Raw genomic sequence first — 16,565 nt, forward strand, 5'->3', positions numbered from 1 at the left:
GGGAAAAAATACGAATGCAATTTATACACTGGGAAGAGAACCTCTGGGATGATCTAGGAGGGAAAAGGACCTGGGGGTCCTAGTAGATGGCATGCAATGTCAAGCTGCTGCTAACAAAGCAAACAGAATATTGGCATGCATTAAAAAGGGGATTACCACTCCAAAGTTCTTCCTCTTAGGCCTCTCTCAGCCAAAACTAGCGAAACCCTATAAAAAATTATTCCGCCATATCCTAACAGCAGCCTGATAGCCCTCCATTGTAAAAAAACTGCGCCCCCATCCCAAGAGGCTCTTTATGCTAGAGTTAAAGATGTAGAATTAATGGAGAAGATTACGGCCAGGATACGGGACAAACTAGACGATCACAAAGAGGTCTAGGAGCGCTGGCATTCTCGGGAAGACCCGCCGTGAGCCGATAGCGAAGCCATCGAGGTACCTTGGTATTCTACCCTGTCCAACCTAACCTTTCTTTTTTCTCTCTTTATTTTTAGTTCTTTCTTGGTTATTCTGCATGCATAGTTGGTGAAGATGTTTATGTCGTAGTGATGTATGCCACAGGTGCCTTTTGACATATTTTTACTGCCAGCGGGCGGCTCGGCGGCGGTGACCGGGGGTGGTTGTCCCCCCTCGCCTGTGCCTGGCACGCTTTGGATACGCTATTGCAATTGATTACATTCAATGGCTCTTTGTTCCGACTGTACGTCTGTACCACTGCTTTGTTTTTATTGCCAAACAAAAAAAAAAATTGTTATTTAAAAAAAAAAAACAGGGGGATTACCTCCAGAGATTAAACGATAATTCTCCCACTCTACAAGACTCTGGTCAAGACTGCACCTAGTGTATGCTGTCCAGTTCTGGGTACCAGCCCCCAGGAAGGATATACTGGAAATGGAGCACATACAGAGAAGGGCAACACAGCTAATAAAGGGTCTGGAGGATATTAGTTATGAGGAAAGGAAAGCACTGAACTTATTCTCTCTGGAGAAGAGACGCTTGCGAGGGCATATGATTTCAATTTACAAATACCGTACTGGTGACCCCACAAAAGGAATTAACGTCACGCTTCTCCGGAAATAGCCGAAATAGGCTTGGCTCTTCACGGCGCCTGCGCATAGTCTGTGCGCAGGCGCCGTGAAGAGCCGAGACCTACTCCGGCTGTCTTCGGGGAGCGTGACGTGCCAGAGCCGGCTGTCAATCACCCTCCCTCTTGAAAGGAACGCCCATTCCCCGCGGGCAGTCGGAATCTTCTATGTACGATATAACAGTGAGTACGGGGATAAAAAAATTAAGACAGGCATACTGTAGCTCGCGCTACTATGCCGAATTTTATGCTAAAAAGTTGTTCTGCAGGGTGAAACACCGCTTTAAATATTCCTTATAAGACAGAAAGTCCTAACTTTGGCTAATGGCGTACCTAACATAAGAGTTTGTTTTGCAAACCAACACAAAATTGGGAGATCATGTAAACATCCTATCAAGCCCCTAGTATGACTAAGCTCTGAATCCTAAAAAGTTGAGCAATAATTCCAAGCACAAGGACACTTTTCTTTTTTTATTCTAAATACAAGCAAAAATACACTAGGGAGAATCTACTGAAGTTATGCTTACATTATCATACACAGTATTTTTTTTTTTTTACTGAGTGGTTACCCCCTGTTAACTGCTTGTAAGAATGGTTTACACCACAAATACAACTATGTACAAATTACAGAGCTCTGTTTCTCCATGCATATTGTCTCTCGATTATAAATCAGCAGGATGAAGAAGAAGAAGATGCCTTAAAATCCTTGAGATGGGGTTGTGACTTGTAGACATCTGGAATACTACAGCTTTCAAGAGAAAGGTCTCAATTTTCACCTAATAAAAAGGCATGTTTAAAATCAGGCTAATGTGAAAATAGCAATCGAAACTGAGCAATGACATAAAACAGCTGGTTAACCGTCTGATTTATCCGTTTTTTTTAGCAGTGAAACTGCTTATTACATAACAAAGCAGAGTTGTCTGCAGCCAGGCTATAAAATAGCAGCATGTATTAAAATTCTTCTTACTACATGGACAGTTGGACTTGCTTGTTCATATCGGGCCATAAATTAGAGCTGAACTCCAGGTTACATGGTACGTTTGAAAAAAAGATTCCATGAGTTCAATCAAAGGCCAAAATTAAATTAAATAAAAACGCATTGTATTCTCCAAATCCTAAACCTCCAGCTAATCCAAAAATAGGCAAAACACCCTTATAAAGCATGGTCCAGTTTATTTTCACAGGAAAAAATTATTCTTGATCCTCAAAGGCAAAGGGATATTCCCTGGATCAACCATCCACAATTTTTAAAGAAATCTACATAATTGGCTAGATCCAGCTTACGTGGAACACAAATTCATAATTTCTCAGATCCTACTGTGAAGAACCCTTTGCAAATGACGAATGAGGATGTGTACTTCCTTTGGCATCAAGACATCCCCCTTATCTTTGGTAAGGATTCTAACGTAAACAACTTTCCACCAATTTTTGGCTTAATAAACCCACAATAAAATGAATCAATAACCTAAATCCCAAAAATGCAATCACACTATCATGGACACGTTTATAGATACTGTACTACTCAGCAGGTAGGCCTTATAAGATTTAGGCTGCATTTTAACCTGAGCGTATAGTTTTCTGGTGGAAAGTCAAGCGATCTTACCGCGATTTTGTACAGGTCAAAATGTCACCAATGTAAAAAGCAGAAAACTGCTTGTAATCTGCCCAAAAAGAAGATCATGTACTTTTTTGAGCTCAGGCGACAGAATGCTCAGATGTGAACAGGGGCCATTTTAATTAATGGGATTTTGCTTGATGGACATTTTGGAACTTATGAGGTGAGCATTTTACGAACTGAAAACACTCAGGTGTGAATGCAGCCTAAAGCTAAATCTGAGATCCCAAAAACAAAAATAGCATTCCTAACTATTTCTGAAAGCCTGTCTTTGGGTAAAACATAAAACCTCACTCATATCTCCTTTCCTCTTCTGAATCCTTAAAAGTATTACACCGCTGGACAGCCAACAGAAGAGTCCATGTTCTGGACACCCAAAGGAGGACTCACACAAAAGAAGAGAGAAGAGACCTGGAACTGGAGTGTCACGTTTGGGATTTAGGTACGCAACTGGGCATTTATTTTTTATTATTTAGGATTTTCTTTTTTTGACGGCAGCAATTAGTTAGAGGTGGGCGGAAATGTATAAGTGTGTTATGGGCAGCAAGCTCGAAAGGGGGCTTTAAAGGCATTGTACTCTTTAAAATGTAATATTTTTACCTAGGTATCGGATAGTGGTATTCCACCATGTACTGTTTATTTTCCTTACCTGGTAATGATGGCCTCACATGTTGGGGCTGCAGTTTATAGTGTCATGGCTGATTGATTCCCCTATACCCATGGCTTGCTACAGTTAGCTTGTTTCTAGTCATTAAAGGAACAAGACAACCTCACAGAGTCCAGGGCACAATTTGTGATCTGCTTTGTGTTTCAATGTGGAAGTGCTGATGCTGCATTACTAAACTCTCTGGGGCAGATCCACAGACATCTGCGCCGGGCGCAGCGTATCTAAGATACGCTACGCCGCTGTAACTTACTTTTGTTTGGTTTGAATCCTCAACGAATTCGCGCCGTAAGTTACGGCGGTGTAGTGTATCTCTTGCAGCATAAGGGCGCGGAATTCAAATGGATATAATGGGGGCGTGTTTTATGTTAATACGTCGTGACCCAACGTAAACAACGTTTTTTTGGAACTGCGCATGCGCCGTCCCTGGGGGTATCCCAGTGATCATGCTCGAAATTAAACCGGAACCCGCCAATGCTTACGACGGTGATGTCATTCTACGCAAATTCCTATTCGCGAACGACTTACGCAAACGACGTAAAAAATTCAAAATTGTACGCGGGAAGGACGGCCATACTTAACATTGAGTACGCCTCAGTATAGCAGCTTTAACTATACGCCGGAAAAAGCCAAACGCAAACGGACGGAAAAAAAAGCGACGTGCCGACGTACGTTCGTGGATCGCCGTAAATAGCTCATTTGCATACTCAACGCAGATTTCGACGGGAACGCCACCTAGCGGCCGCCGAAAAATTGCAGGATTCAAAACACGGATATGACGCGGGAATTTTTAAATTACGCCGGCGTATCAATAGATACGCCGGCGTAATTTCTTTGTGGATCTGCCCCTCTGTGTGTCTGTGATTGCACAAATTATTTGTGGCTGTCAAATCCAAGTAGCTTTCATCTGCAGAGCAGTAGATTAAGAGACTCAGGGATTATGGGATATGTAGTTTCTTCACAGAAAAGGTTTGTTTTCAGACTTCAGACAGAGGTCATGCATTAACCTGTGCACTGTCATGCCATAAGCATCATATTTGAACACAAAATGAATTGCTCGTTCCGGAAATTGAAGATTTACACTACTATAGGCTGTGCGTACAGGGCAGCAAAATATACCCTGAAAGTATAGGATCAATGCACATCTTATGCAGGTGAAAAACACAAGGTTCAGGTAGGAGGGTTTACAATGCGTTTAAAGGAAACCTTAAAAAGAAGCTCCAGGCAAAAAAAATTAAGAGTCAGCAGCTACAAATACTGTAGATGCTGACTTTTAATATAAGGACACTTGCCTGTCCAGGGATTCTGCAATGTTGGCACCCCAAGCCGATTCCTTCGGTCAGCTTTGGTTGCAGGCACCGGCATCTTCACTAAGGTTTCCTACTGTGTATGCGTGAGTCACGCTGCACTTTCTGAATGGTCCTGCTGTAGTCTTGGACCTGTGTGTGTCCAAGAAGCCAGGGAGGGGAAGGAAGAGGGGGGCCTGGAAATACTTGGAGATCGTAGCAATGATCTTACCCAGAAGTGGGAGCAGGTACATGTCAAACTCAGGTACCTGCTCCCCCCAAACAGTGCCAAATTTGGCACTGGAGGGAGAGAGGGTGTGACCAAGTGGAGTTTCCCCTTTTGTAGATTACTATGATTGAATTTTGTAGGTTTGATTACTTAAAGTAGAAAAATCCAGAGTTCTGTTATTCCCATTCCTTCACTTTCTCCATGCTTGATCCAGGTTCAGCAACTACAGAGGCCCATTGTCCTTATAATGAGGTCCAATTTGAAACACAAGCTGTCAGCTGTACATAGTGCAGACCACACAGATGGTGCTCCCATTTATTATACACAGGACAATAATTATAAAATGCTTGTTGTAATTACAGTGAGTTACAAGAAAGAGATTTCTGTGCATGTGGCGAATGCATGCTGAAAGTGGCAGATCTGGGTCACAGTGGACAGCAGGAGAGGTCATTAGAATGACTGAGGATTGTTAGAGCTGACAGTCTGTAAGTGGAGGACATTGCTCACAAACATTACAGTGCCTTTATCACTTACTAATTTCTTCCACATCCTATCCCATATACAACCCCTTGCAAAAAGTATGGAATCACCATTCTTGGAAAATTTTCATTCAATTGTTTAACCACTTGACCACTGGGCACGTAAACCCACTTAATAACCAGACCAATTTTCAGCTTTCGGTGCTCTCACAATTTGAATGACAATTACTCAGTCATACAACATTGTACCCAAATGAAATTTTCGTCCTTTTTTTCACACAAATAGAGCTTTCTTTTGGTGGTATTTAATCACCGTTGGGTTTTTTATTTTTTGCGCTATAAGAGAAAAATTTGTAAAATTTGGCAAATTTTGTATTTTTTCTTCATTCTTTTGCATAAATGTGAAAGATGAAGTTACTCCGAGTAAATAGATACCCAACATGTCACCCTTCAAAATTGCACACGCTCGTGGAATGGCGCCAAACTTCGCTACTTAAAAATCCCCATAGACGACGTTGCAGGGTATTGCGGAGTATTGTGGGGTATTGCAGAGTATTGTGGGGTATTGTGGAGTATTGTGGGGTATTGCAGGGTATTGCGGAGTATTGTGGGGTATTGCAGGGTATTGCGGAGTATTGCGGGGTATTGTGGGGTATTGCGGAGTATTGCGGGGTATTGCGGAGTATTGTGGGGTATTGCGGAGTATTGTGGGGTATTGCAGGGTATTGCGGAGTATTTCGGGGTATTGCGGGGTATTGCGGAGTATTGCGGGGTATTGCGGGGTATTGCGGAGTATTGCGGGGTATTGCGGAGTATTGCGGAGTATTGCGGGGTATTGTGGGGTATTGCGGGGTATTGTGGGGTATTGCGGGGTATTGCGGAGTATTGCGGGGTATTGCGGAGTATTGTGGGGTTTTGCGGAGTATTGCGGAGTATTGTGGGGTATTGCGGAGTATTGTGGGGTATTGCGGAGTATTGCGGAGTATTGTGGGGTATTGCGGGGTATTGTGGGGCATTGCAGGGCATTGCAGAGTATTGCGGGGCATTGCGGGGCATTGCAGAGTATGGGGGTATTGCAGAGTATTTTGGGGGCATTGCAGAGTATGGGGGCATTGCAGAGTATGGGGGCATTGCAGAGTATGGGGGCATTGCAGAGTATTGCACAGGGAGGGATGGATGGCTGGATCTGTGACTGCATGTGTCACAGATCCAGCCCGCAGCAGCAGCTGCTGCTTCCGTTCTCTCCCCTCTCCTCTCTCCTCTCTCACACTGTACCGTTCTGTACAGAGAGGAGAGGGAGGAACCGGCGTCATCACATGACGCCGGTTTGTTTACTAGTGATCGCTCCGTCATTGGACGGAGCGATCACGTGGTAAACCGCCGCTATCAGCGGCGATTTACCGTGATCCGTGATCAGCCGGGTCCGGAGGACCCGGCGGTCACGGAGATTCCCGTGTGCGCGCCCCACAGGGCGTGCGGGAGCGCGATTTTGGGAGGACGTACATTGACGCCCTCCCAGAGTTAAGCAACCGCCTTGTAGACGTATTTCGTCAATAGGGCGGTTGTTAAGTGGTTAATTGTGTAGAAAAAAAATTAAACTTAAAAAAAAAAAAAAGAAAAGAAAACTGTAGTCAGTTGCTACTGGTAAAAAAAAATTGGAATCACTCAATTCTGAGGAAAATATTATGGAATCACCATTTACTTTGCAGTTCTAAAACAAACATCTGCATCCGATTACATCCTGAAAAATTATGTCATCATCACCAAACATCTTTTCAATTGATGGAATAAGAAAAGTGTCCAATAGAAACTTGTGCATTTATTGAAGATATAATGAGTGTCATCTCCCTCGTACCTTTACCTGACATGCAACCCCATATCATCAATGATTGTGGAAATTTGCATGTTTTCTTCAAGCAGTCGTTTTCATTCATTTCATTGGAATGGCGCCAATTACTCCCCTGTAACCTCGTTTTTTTCTATTTAGATGTTAAAGGGGTTGTAAAGGTAAATGTTTTTTCACCTTAATGCATCCTATGCATTAATGTAAAAACATCGGACAGTACCGCCCCCCGAACCCCCATTTGACTTACCTAACCCCTCGAAAGTCCCGCGCTCGTCCCAGTCATCCTCCTCGGTTTTCAGGCTGGCCGTTGATTGGCTACACTGGAAGGATTGAAAGCAGCGCAGCCATGACGCGGCGCTTGGGGGGGCGGGGCTGAGTGATACAATCGGTGGCTATGGCCGCCGCTGTATCACGGGAGCGTGCCCGCAACAGCTTTCCACCATGCGACCTCGCTTGCATTAAGGTTGAAAGCTCTTGCGGGGGGGAGCCGAAACAGCCGCCGAGGGACCCCAGAAGACGTGGATCGGGGCCACGGTGTGCAAAACGAGCTGCACAGTGGAAGTAAGTATAACATGTTTGTTATTTAAAAAAAAAAATACATTTTACTTTAGTGATCCTTTAATGATAGTTTTCGTTAGTACAAATCAAATGGGAAGGTTGTTAAAGGGAAGAATACCGGTAGACCAAGGCAGACATCAAAGTGTCAAGTTAGAAAACGTAAAATAAAATGCCTTGAAACCAGAAAATGCACAACAAAACAAATGCTATACAAACAAATGATATATAACACCGAGTGTTGCAAGGTGTCTAATACATTCCACTTTAGGATTTATTAGACTTGACTATGACGTTTTGTTTGGTAATGTTTCTAGGCTAAAAAGTAACAGCTATAGCTTGGCCAAAAAAAAGAATTTTATATTGTAAGTTCTAATCAAATAATTAAATTCTATAATAAATTGCTATACTTTAAATATAAAAACAAAACAAATGATAAACTGGCAAATGTCAAAGAGTGTGACTTTCTAACACGATAGACAAGTCACTAACGATTTTGTCAATGTAATCGATCTCATGGAGTCATGAACAGTAGAATCCCTGTGATATCTGTGTAAAATATGCAAATTCCCTTTGCACATATTAAGCCCTGTACACACGGCCCAGAATCTCGTCAGGAAAAAAAATCTTTTTTTCTGACGAGATTCTTGGCAAGAATCTCTTGCCGGCTGAGTGTACAGCATAGGTGTGCGCAGCCCATTGCATTAGGCTGTGCACCCCAAAGCTCAAACACATGTTTGTGTGTATGTGTATATATACTGACGGTGTCATTAGAAAAGTGGACGGTGTCAGTAGGGTAGAAATTGGTGTCAGTAGGGTAGTGAATGGTGTCAGTAGTTTGTATTTTTATTATTTTATTTTGTATTCTTTTTTACAATTTTATTTGTTTCATTTTTTTTTACAATCTTTGAAAATAGGGGGAATGTGTGGCACATGAGGTGATTAGGGTGTGCCCAGGCACACCTGGCACACCCTGTGCACACGCCTATGGTGTACAGACACTCCATTCAAAAGAACCGCCGTTCTTTTGAATGGCACGAACGCGGTGACGTCATTGACTACGACGAGCATGCGCTCGTCACATTCGATGTCGTCGCTGCCATCTTGCTACACCCTACCTATGCCTAGGAAGCTACCGCACATGCGTCAGTCATTTGGAGCATGCGCGGGTTTCCACAGCGACAGGTAAGTATACAGACGCTCGGGTTTCTCAGCAGGAAAACACTGCCGAGAATCACAACGAGAAAATAGAGAGCAGGTTCTCTATTTTTCTCGTCGAGATTCTGGGCAGTTTTCTTGACGAGAAACCTGAAAGCCTCGTACACACGCTCGGTTTACTCGGCAAGAAAGCTCTGCCAGTTTTCTAACTGGTTCTTGCCGAAAAAAACATGCGTGTGTACGAGGCTTTACTGTAACAACAAGCAATGCCTAGAAAATTGTACAGTTAAAAAATATCAATCACTTGCATTTTTCAGCATGTTATTGTTTTTACGATCTGCATCTTGTTAAAGTTAATGCACGGGTAATACTGGTGACTAGTCCTTTGCCCTCTGCTTGCCTTTTTTGGGCTCAGTTTCCAAAATGTAGTTCCTCTTTATTGCACCATTTAGTATCCTTTTGGGGACAATTGTCTTACAGTATCTGTCTATGGCAGTTGCAATTCTACCAATCTCATTACACACAAAAGAAAAAAGAAAAAAAAAAGAAAATGCTAGCTGCCTGGCTGTCTCTGGTCTCTCTTTGAGTAACGGACCAGGAATTAAATTAAGTTATTGAAGTCAGAAGAAAGTAAAAACATCTGATCTGCATACTCGCTCCAGGTCAGGCACTTAAAGTTTTGAAGCTTTTAGATGAATGCCATGAGTAAGGCCAATTGCTGTAAAACATACTATTTACCATGAGTTCAGCAGTATTAGATATCAAAAGTGTTATAGGTGGGGGATCTTTAGCCAACTCTCCTTATTCACATCTGAGCATTCAGGTGCCTATACCTCAATGCCTGAAGCTTAAAAAGGTACGTGAGCTACTTTTGAAGTAGAATGTAGTGTTTTTGGCTACACTGACTTCAAAGGGAGTGCAGGAAGAAAGTGCAAAAACGCATGTTATGAGCAGTGTGGCCAGACGGTGGGAAAAGCGAATAGAATACTAGGACGCATCACTAGAGGGGTCACCAGCAGGACGAATGAGGTCCTGATTCCCGTAAAAAAATCTTTAGTGAGACCTCCTTTAGTGTCCAGTTCTGGAGACCACACTTACAGAAAGATATTGATAAGATAGAGCAAGTCCAGAGACGGGCAACAACAATGGTGAAATCTCTGGGGGATAAAACCTATCGCGAGCGACTTCAGGAACTTAATACATACAGTCTGGAGGAAGGAAGGGAAAGGGGAGACATGATTGAAACCTTTAAATATATCCAGGAGGCGAATACGTTTCAGGAGGGCAGTTTTTTTTAATATGAAACCAAAATGAAGAACACGAGGTACATGACCTCAAACTAACTGGAGGAAAGTTCAAAACTAATCTTATGCATCGTACACATGACCGGTTTTCCAGTCAGGAAAAACACCTGATGGTTTTCCCGACGGGATTTCTGTCAAGCCTGCCTTGCATACACACAGTCACACAAAAGTCAGGTAAACTTTTGACTGCCAAGAACGCAGTGATGTAAAAGACTATGACGAGCAGAGAAAGTGACGTTCTATGCTTCCGCGCATGCGTCGAATTGTTTATGAGCATGCGCAAGTTTTTTTCCCCTCAGGAAAGCATACAGAAAGTATTATTTTACTGAAAGGGTAGTTGATGCTTGGAATAAACTACCAGCAGAAGTAGCGAGTCAGTCAACAAATACAAAACATAGATCTATACTCAGACAAAAAAAAATAAAAATACAAAACACGTATATTTATATACACGTATATAAAACACATGTTTTTTAAAAACACACTATTTTAAACACACTTTTCTTTGTTTCTAATTTTTAAGTGTTCCCGTAATAAAAGTTTATGTGCCAAAAACGTGCAATCCTGTCCCAAAGAAGCCCCTGTACGATACTTCACATGCCAAAACTTACAAAGAAAATGCCTCGAAATCGCCTACCTGCGCTACGCTTAGAAAAAAAGCTTTCACCTCATTGACAGGCAAGCCCTGCTAAGACAGGATGAGCCTATGTTTGTATGCACAGATCTGTCACACAGAGTTATTTCAGGAAACACTATAATTACCTGTCACGCTTCCATTCAACACCATCAGCAACAGCAATACAAGAGGAGCGATGTACATGTTGCCACTACGGACACAGTCCATCGAGCAGATCGGAGTCAGCAGGCTGTAGTCTCCAGTGTGCTGTAATACTATGGCCGGTGTCACTGTACTGTGAGAGAAGTACAATCTGACTGGGGTTTAGAGGGAAGGAAATTACTTCAGAACTGGTGAGATTTTTTTTTTTTACATTCTCTCCATAACAGCAGAGCCAGTTATCCAGCAAGCTGGCAGAATTCCAGAGAGACTCCCAAGCCCCCCCTCTCTCTGTATTTATACACATAGGGCGTGCATGGAATTTAAAGGCCAGTGTTTAACCTTACAGGAAAAGTGTGTGAAAAAAATACCCATGGCCTTAACCCTGTCCACGCCTCAGGTATTACAGGAAAAGGACATGCGGAGTCAGGGCTTCAGATCTTCCAGCATTTATGCTCATACGGTCATGCCTGGTGCTCCGCAACAGCTGGAAAAACCACATGCTACTTGTTTAACTGAAAGCAGATATTCTTAAAAGCATTGGGTCATTATTATTTACATATGTAATCTGACATGAAAACACACATTTATTTTTACAGTAGGAATTAATTGGCTAAAGTAAACATACCATGAAAGAAATACAGGGGGGGGGGTTCCATTTTTGACCTGGTTTTTGACCACCTTCCGGCCCAGACCAATCTTAAGTTTTCAGCTGTCGCATTTTCAATGACAATTGCGCGGACATGCAACACTCTACCCAAACAAAATTGTCATTTTTTTTTCTTTTCAAAAGGTTTTATTTTATTTTTTTTTATTTAACAAATTTTGTTAGGATACAAATAGTATATCAGTACAAAATGATCCATACACTCTTAAGAAGCGGCCAAAAGTCCAAACCATATGGTTGTAGTGTAAAAACAATTATAACACTACTTATAGTGAAGTAAGGCTACTACCCGCTCGAACCTGAGCGGAGTACTGATAACTTCTTGGTAATGTTGAATCACGTTGTAGCGCCTTTAATATAGCACAAGATCAAGGCCTTTATTACCATAGGAGGTTAGGTATTTAGGAACAGGTTACATTGCTCCCACCATCAAACATAAAAGGAGAAATAAAAGGGGAGGAGAGGGGAAGAAGAAAAATGTATTTGAATATAATTAATTAAAATAAAATAAGGAAGAGGAGGGGGGAGGATGGGAAGAAGAGGAAAAAGAAAAAAAGTAAAGGTCAGAAATCCAGAGTAGGAGTCATTTCCCCCGGCCTAGGCCCCCCACTATCCATTTCTAGAGACTATGGGGCTTGGAGGTATTTAAAGAGGATGTCCGCTGAAAAAAAAATATTAAAAGCCAGCAGCTACAAATACTGCAGCTGCTGACTTTTAATATTAGGACACTTACCTGTCCTGGAGTCCAGTGCCGTCCGCAGCAGACCGCTCGTCACTCTGCTGCTCCCCCGCCATCCTCGGTGAGGGAACCAGGAAGTGAAGCGCTCCGGCTTCACTGCCCGGTTCTCTACAGGGCGAATGCGCGAGTTGCGCCTGCCGATTGGCTCCTGCTGTGTACTGGGAGCCGAGTGTTCCCAGCACACAACGGGGGGGGGGGGGGCGTGACGTAATGCCCATAGTCTGCCCGAGACTGTGTGGCCGGAAGTGGGTGCAAATACCAGGTATCAAATGTGACACCGGAGGGGGGGAGGGTTCCGATCAGCGGGAGTTACACTTTAGGGTGGAGCTCCGCTTTAATCCAGGGGGACCACACCCTATCAAATCTGGCCTGTCTGTCTTTAACCACTTACCGCCTGCCATATAGCAAAATTACAGCGGCAAAGTGGTTTCAATATCCTGACTGGACGTCATATGATGTCTTCAGGATATTGAGCCGCTGCGCGCCCCCGGGGGCACGCATCGCGGCGATCGTTGTTGCAGGGTGTCAATCTGACACCCTGCAAAACCGATCTAGGTAAAGAGGCTCTGACGGAGACTCTTTACCACGTGATCAGCAGTGTCCAATCACGGCTGATCACAATGTAAACAGGAAAAGCCGGTGATTGGCTTTTCCTCACTCGCGTCTGTTAGACGCGAGTAGAGGAGAGCCGATCGGCTGCTCCTCTGACAGGGGGGGTTTGTGCTGATCGATTATCAGCACAGCCCCCCCGAAGATGCCCACTCTGAACCACCAGGGATGCCACCAGACCACCAGGGATGCCCACCACAGGTATGCCACCCTAGACCAACAGGGATGCCAATCAGAAATAAATGGATGCCAATTAGTGCCCACAATGGATGCCAATCAGTGCCCACAATGATCACTGATTAGGCATTATTCTTTGGCACTGATTGGCATCCATTAGTACAACACATTACAGTACATCAGTGCCCATCCATGCCCATCCGTGCCACCTATCAGTGCCCATCCATGCCGCCTATCGGTGCGCATCCATGCCGCCTATCAGTGCCCATCCATGCCACCTATCAGTGCCCATCCGTGTCGCCTATCAGTGCCCATCCGTGTCGCCTATCAGTGCCCATCCATGTGGCCTATCAGTGCCCATCCATGTCGCCTATCGGTGCCCATCCGTGCCGCCTATCGGTGCCCATCCGTGCTGCATATCAGTGCCGCATATTAGTGCCCATTATCAGTGCCCATCAATACCACCTCATCAGTGCCACCTCATCGGTTCCCGTCAGTGCCGCCTTATCAGTGCCCATCAGTGCAGTACCATCAGTGCCCATCAGTCAAGGAGAAAACGTACTTATTTACAATGTTTTGTAACTGAAACCAAAAAAAATACGTTTTTTTTTTTCTTCTAAATTTTCGGTCAATTTTTTTTTTTTTTAGCAGAAAATAAAAATCCCAGAGGTGATCAAATACCATCAAAATAAAGCTGATCTAAGTATGCAGGCATCCAAGGTAAAGCGATCCACATAGACTATCCTCCACACCGCCGGCTCTCACCCTTGTCAGTCTGCAATCGTGACCGGGAAGACTACCCTGCAGTAGAGCGATCTGAAAGCGAGGCTTGAACCACTCGTGGAGCACAGAGTGGAAGGGATGACTTCAATGGCTGTGAGGAGGATGGTCTATGTGGCAGCTTTACCCCGGTTGCCTGCATACTTATGTCGTGTACACACGATAATTTTTCGGGTTGTAAAAAACAAAGTTCTTCAGGCTCTAGAAAAAACAACGTTTTTTTCAACTTGATCATTAAAACGGCGTTGCCTACACACAAAAAAATGTTCTAGCAAAGCGTGGTGACGTACAACACGTACGACGGCACTATAAAGGGGAAGTTCCATGCGGATGGCGCCACCCTTTGGACTGCTTTAGCTGATTTTGTGTTAGTAAAAGACGATTCACGCTTTTCTGTCTGTTACAGCGTGATGAATGTGCTTACTCCATTACGAACGGTAGTTTTACCAGAACGAGCGCTCCCGTCTCATAACTTGCTTCTAAGCATGCGCGGGTTTTTCAGGTTGTTAAAGCCCACACACGACCATTTTTTACAACCCGAAAAACGACATTGTTTAAAACGTTGTGAAAAAATCGAGCATGTTCGAAAAAAAAATTGGCCCGTTTTTCAGAACCCGAAAAATGCTCTGAAGCCCACACTAGATCGTTTTAAATTATTTTTTTTAAAAAACGTCGTTTTTTACAACCCGAAAAATGATCATGTGTACGCGGCATTAGATGTGCCTCTTTTAATCATCAATCATGTAAGTTGCTAAATGTTGTCCCTTCATTAAATGTAACCATATTAGTGAAATAAGTTTTTATTTTGAAATAGAAAAGAAAAAAAGAGTCAGAGTACAGAATACAACCAGGGCACATGAGTACCGCACACAGACACATAGTCAAAACCTGACAATACATACTCTGAAAATAAGCAACTTTTTATCTTATAACAAAAGATAGCACAGGGCACAACACACCTAGGATATTGCCCGCTACTAATACTAAGAAGAAAATTAGAGAAAAGGCAAAGAAAAAATAAAGGGGAAGAAAGAGGGAGAAGAGAGAGAAAGAGAGAAAAAAAAAGGGGGGGGAAGGGATAAAAAAAAGGAAAGAGAGGGGAGGGGATAGGGGGGAAAGCTGACACTGTGCAAAACGGCCCATCTTAAATTACCAGGGAGAGTGGAAAAGAAAGGACCAGAGTCACAACGGCAATCTCATCTCATTTCTAATTGCAGGTATTGGTCCGAATGCCTAAACGCCACCCAAGGTGACCACGTCAGGTTAAATTTTTTTGTCGATTCCCTGGCGATAGCTACAGTTTCCTCCATTTGGTAGATATTTTCTATGGCGCTGAGCCATTCGGGGATAGAAGGAGTATCCCTCGATTTCCAGTGTCTGGGGATCAAAATTTTCGCTGCATTCAGCAGATGTCTAGTGAGTGCTTTTTTATAATGCTGCCATGAGCAGTCTGCAATATGTAGTAGGCAACATGCAGAAGTGAGAGAGATTGTAGTATCCGCAATGACCCTGATCAACTCGACCACCTTATCCCAAAAGGGTCTCAGACGAGGGCACTCCCACCAAATATGGATAGTAGTGCCCTGGTCTTGCTCACATCTCCAGCAAAGATCTGATGTCAACGGGTACCATTTTTTAATCTTATCCGGCATGGCATACCATTGTGTGAAAAGCTTATAAGAGGTTTCCTGTATTTTCGTGCCAATGGAACACTTATGGGCGAAAACACAGGCACGTTTCCACTGCTTCTCAGTAATCCTTATTTTCAGCGCCTTCTCCCATTGTACTCGTATTCCAGATGCTATACCCCCCCTTTCTAGTTGAAGCCATGAGTACGCCAGTGAGGTGGCTCTAGGTACCGGAGCTCCAGCCAGGCAGGTTTGTTCAAAAAGGAGTTATCGATCTAAAGAACTGTTTTTTTGTCTGGGAGACCTGTATGTAATTATGCAGCTGGCGATAGGTCCAAAATGAAAGTGGATTCTGAGAGTCCAGTTCTCGTTTTAAGGACTCAAAATGTTTTAGTGTGTTGTCTTCTACACAATGTATCATTAAAAGGGGTGTTAAATGGTCAGTGGGTGCAGAAAAGTGCAGATCCATCCCGGGCAAAAAGTCTGGGTTTCGGATAATGGGGGTAAGCGGGCCGGGAGACGAGGACAATTTATGATACTTCATGATCGTGTGAAAAACTCTAAGCATAGTCCCCACCAAAGGATGCTGCCGCAGGCTCTGCGGCAACTTCGCCCATGAGATCCAGGGTAGGAATCTAAGATGAAATGTGGAGGACGCTTCCTCCAGTGTGACCCAATCTTTCTGTCCCCTGTGACAATTCCAGTCCAAAATTCTAGCTATATGTATCCCGGAATGATAAAGTTTAAAATCAGGTAGACCTATACCCCCTTCTTCCTTAGGTTTTGTAAGCATATCCAGCTTTATCCTAGATTTTTGTCCCTTCCAAATAAACGTGCGTATAATAGATTGAAGTCGTTTAAAGAAAAAACCTGGGAGTGGAATGGGTAGGGTATAGAAGTGATATAAAATTCTCGGTAAAATTACCATCTTCAGGATAGCAGCTCTGCCAAACCAGGAGAAGGGTCTAGAGAT

General features: G+C 43.5%; 1 protein-coding gene across 1 annotated transcript in view; it reads right to left on the minus strand.

Moving 5' to 3' along the window:
- The window catches only part of LOC120909015 (placenta-specific protein 9-like), a 54,179-nt gene extending 42,929 nt beyond the window's left edge, over positions 1-11,250 (minus strand). Inside the window, exon 1 of the mRNA XM_040320589.1 lies at positions 10,980-11,250. Within this exon, the coding sequence (XP_040176523.1) occupies positions 10,980-11,061 (82 nt within the window). The 5' untranslated portion in view covers positions 11,062-11,250. The remainder of the gene's footprint in view (positions 1-10,979) is intronic.
- Between the last annotated feature and the right edge of the window lie 5,315 nt (positions 11,251-16,565).

This window comes from Rana temporaria, chromosome 8 (assembly GCF_905171775.1).
Source record: "Rana temporaria chromosome 8, aRanTem1.1, whole genome shotgun sequence".
NCBI lineage: Eukaryota > Metazoa > Chordata > Amphibia > Anura > Ranidae > Rana > Rana temporaria.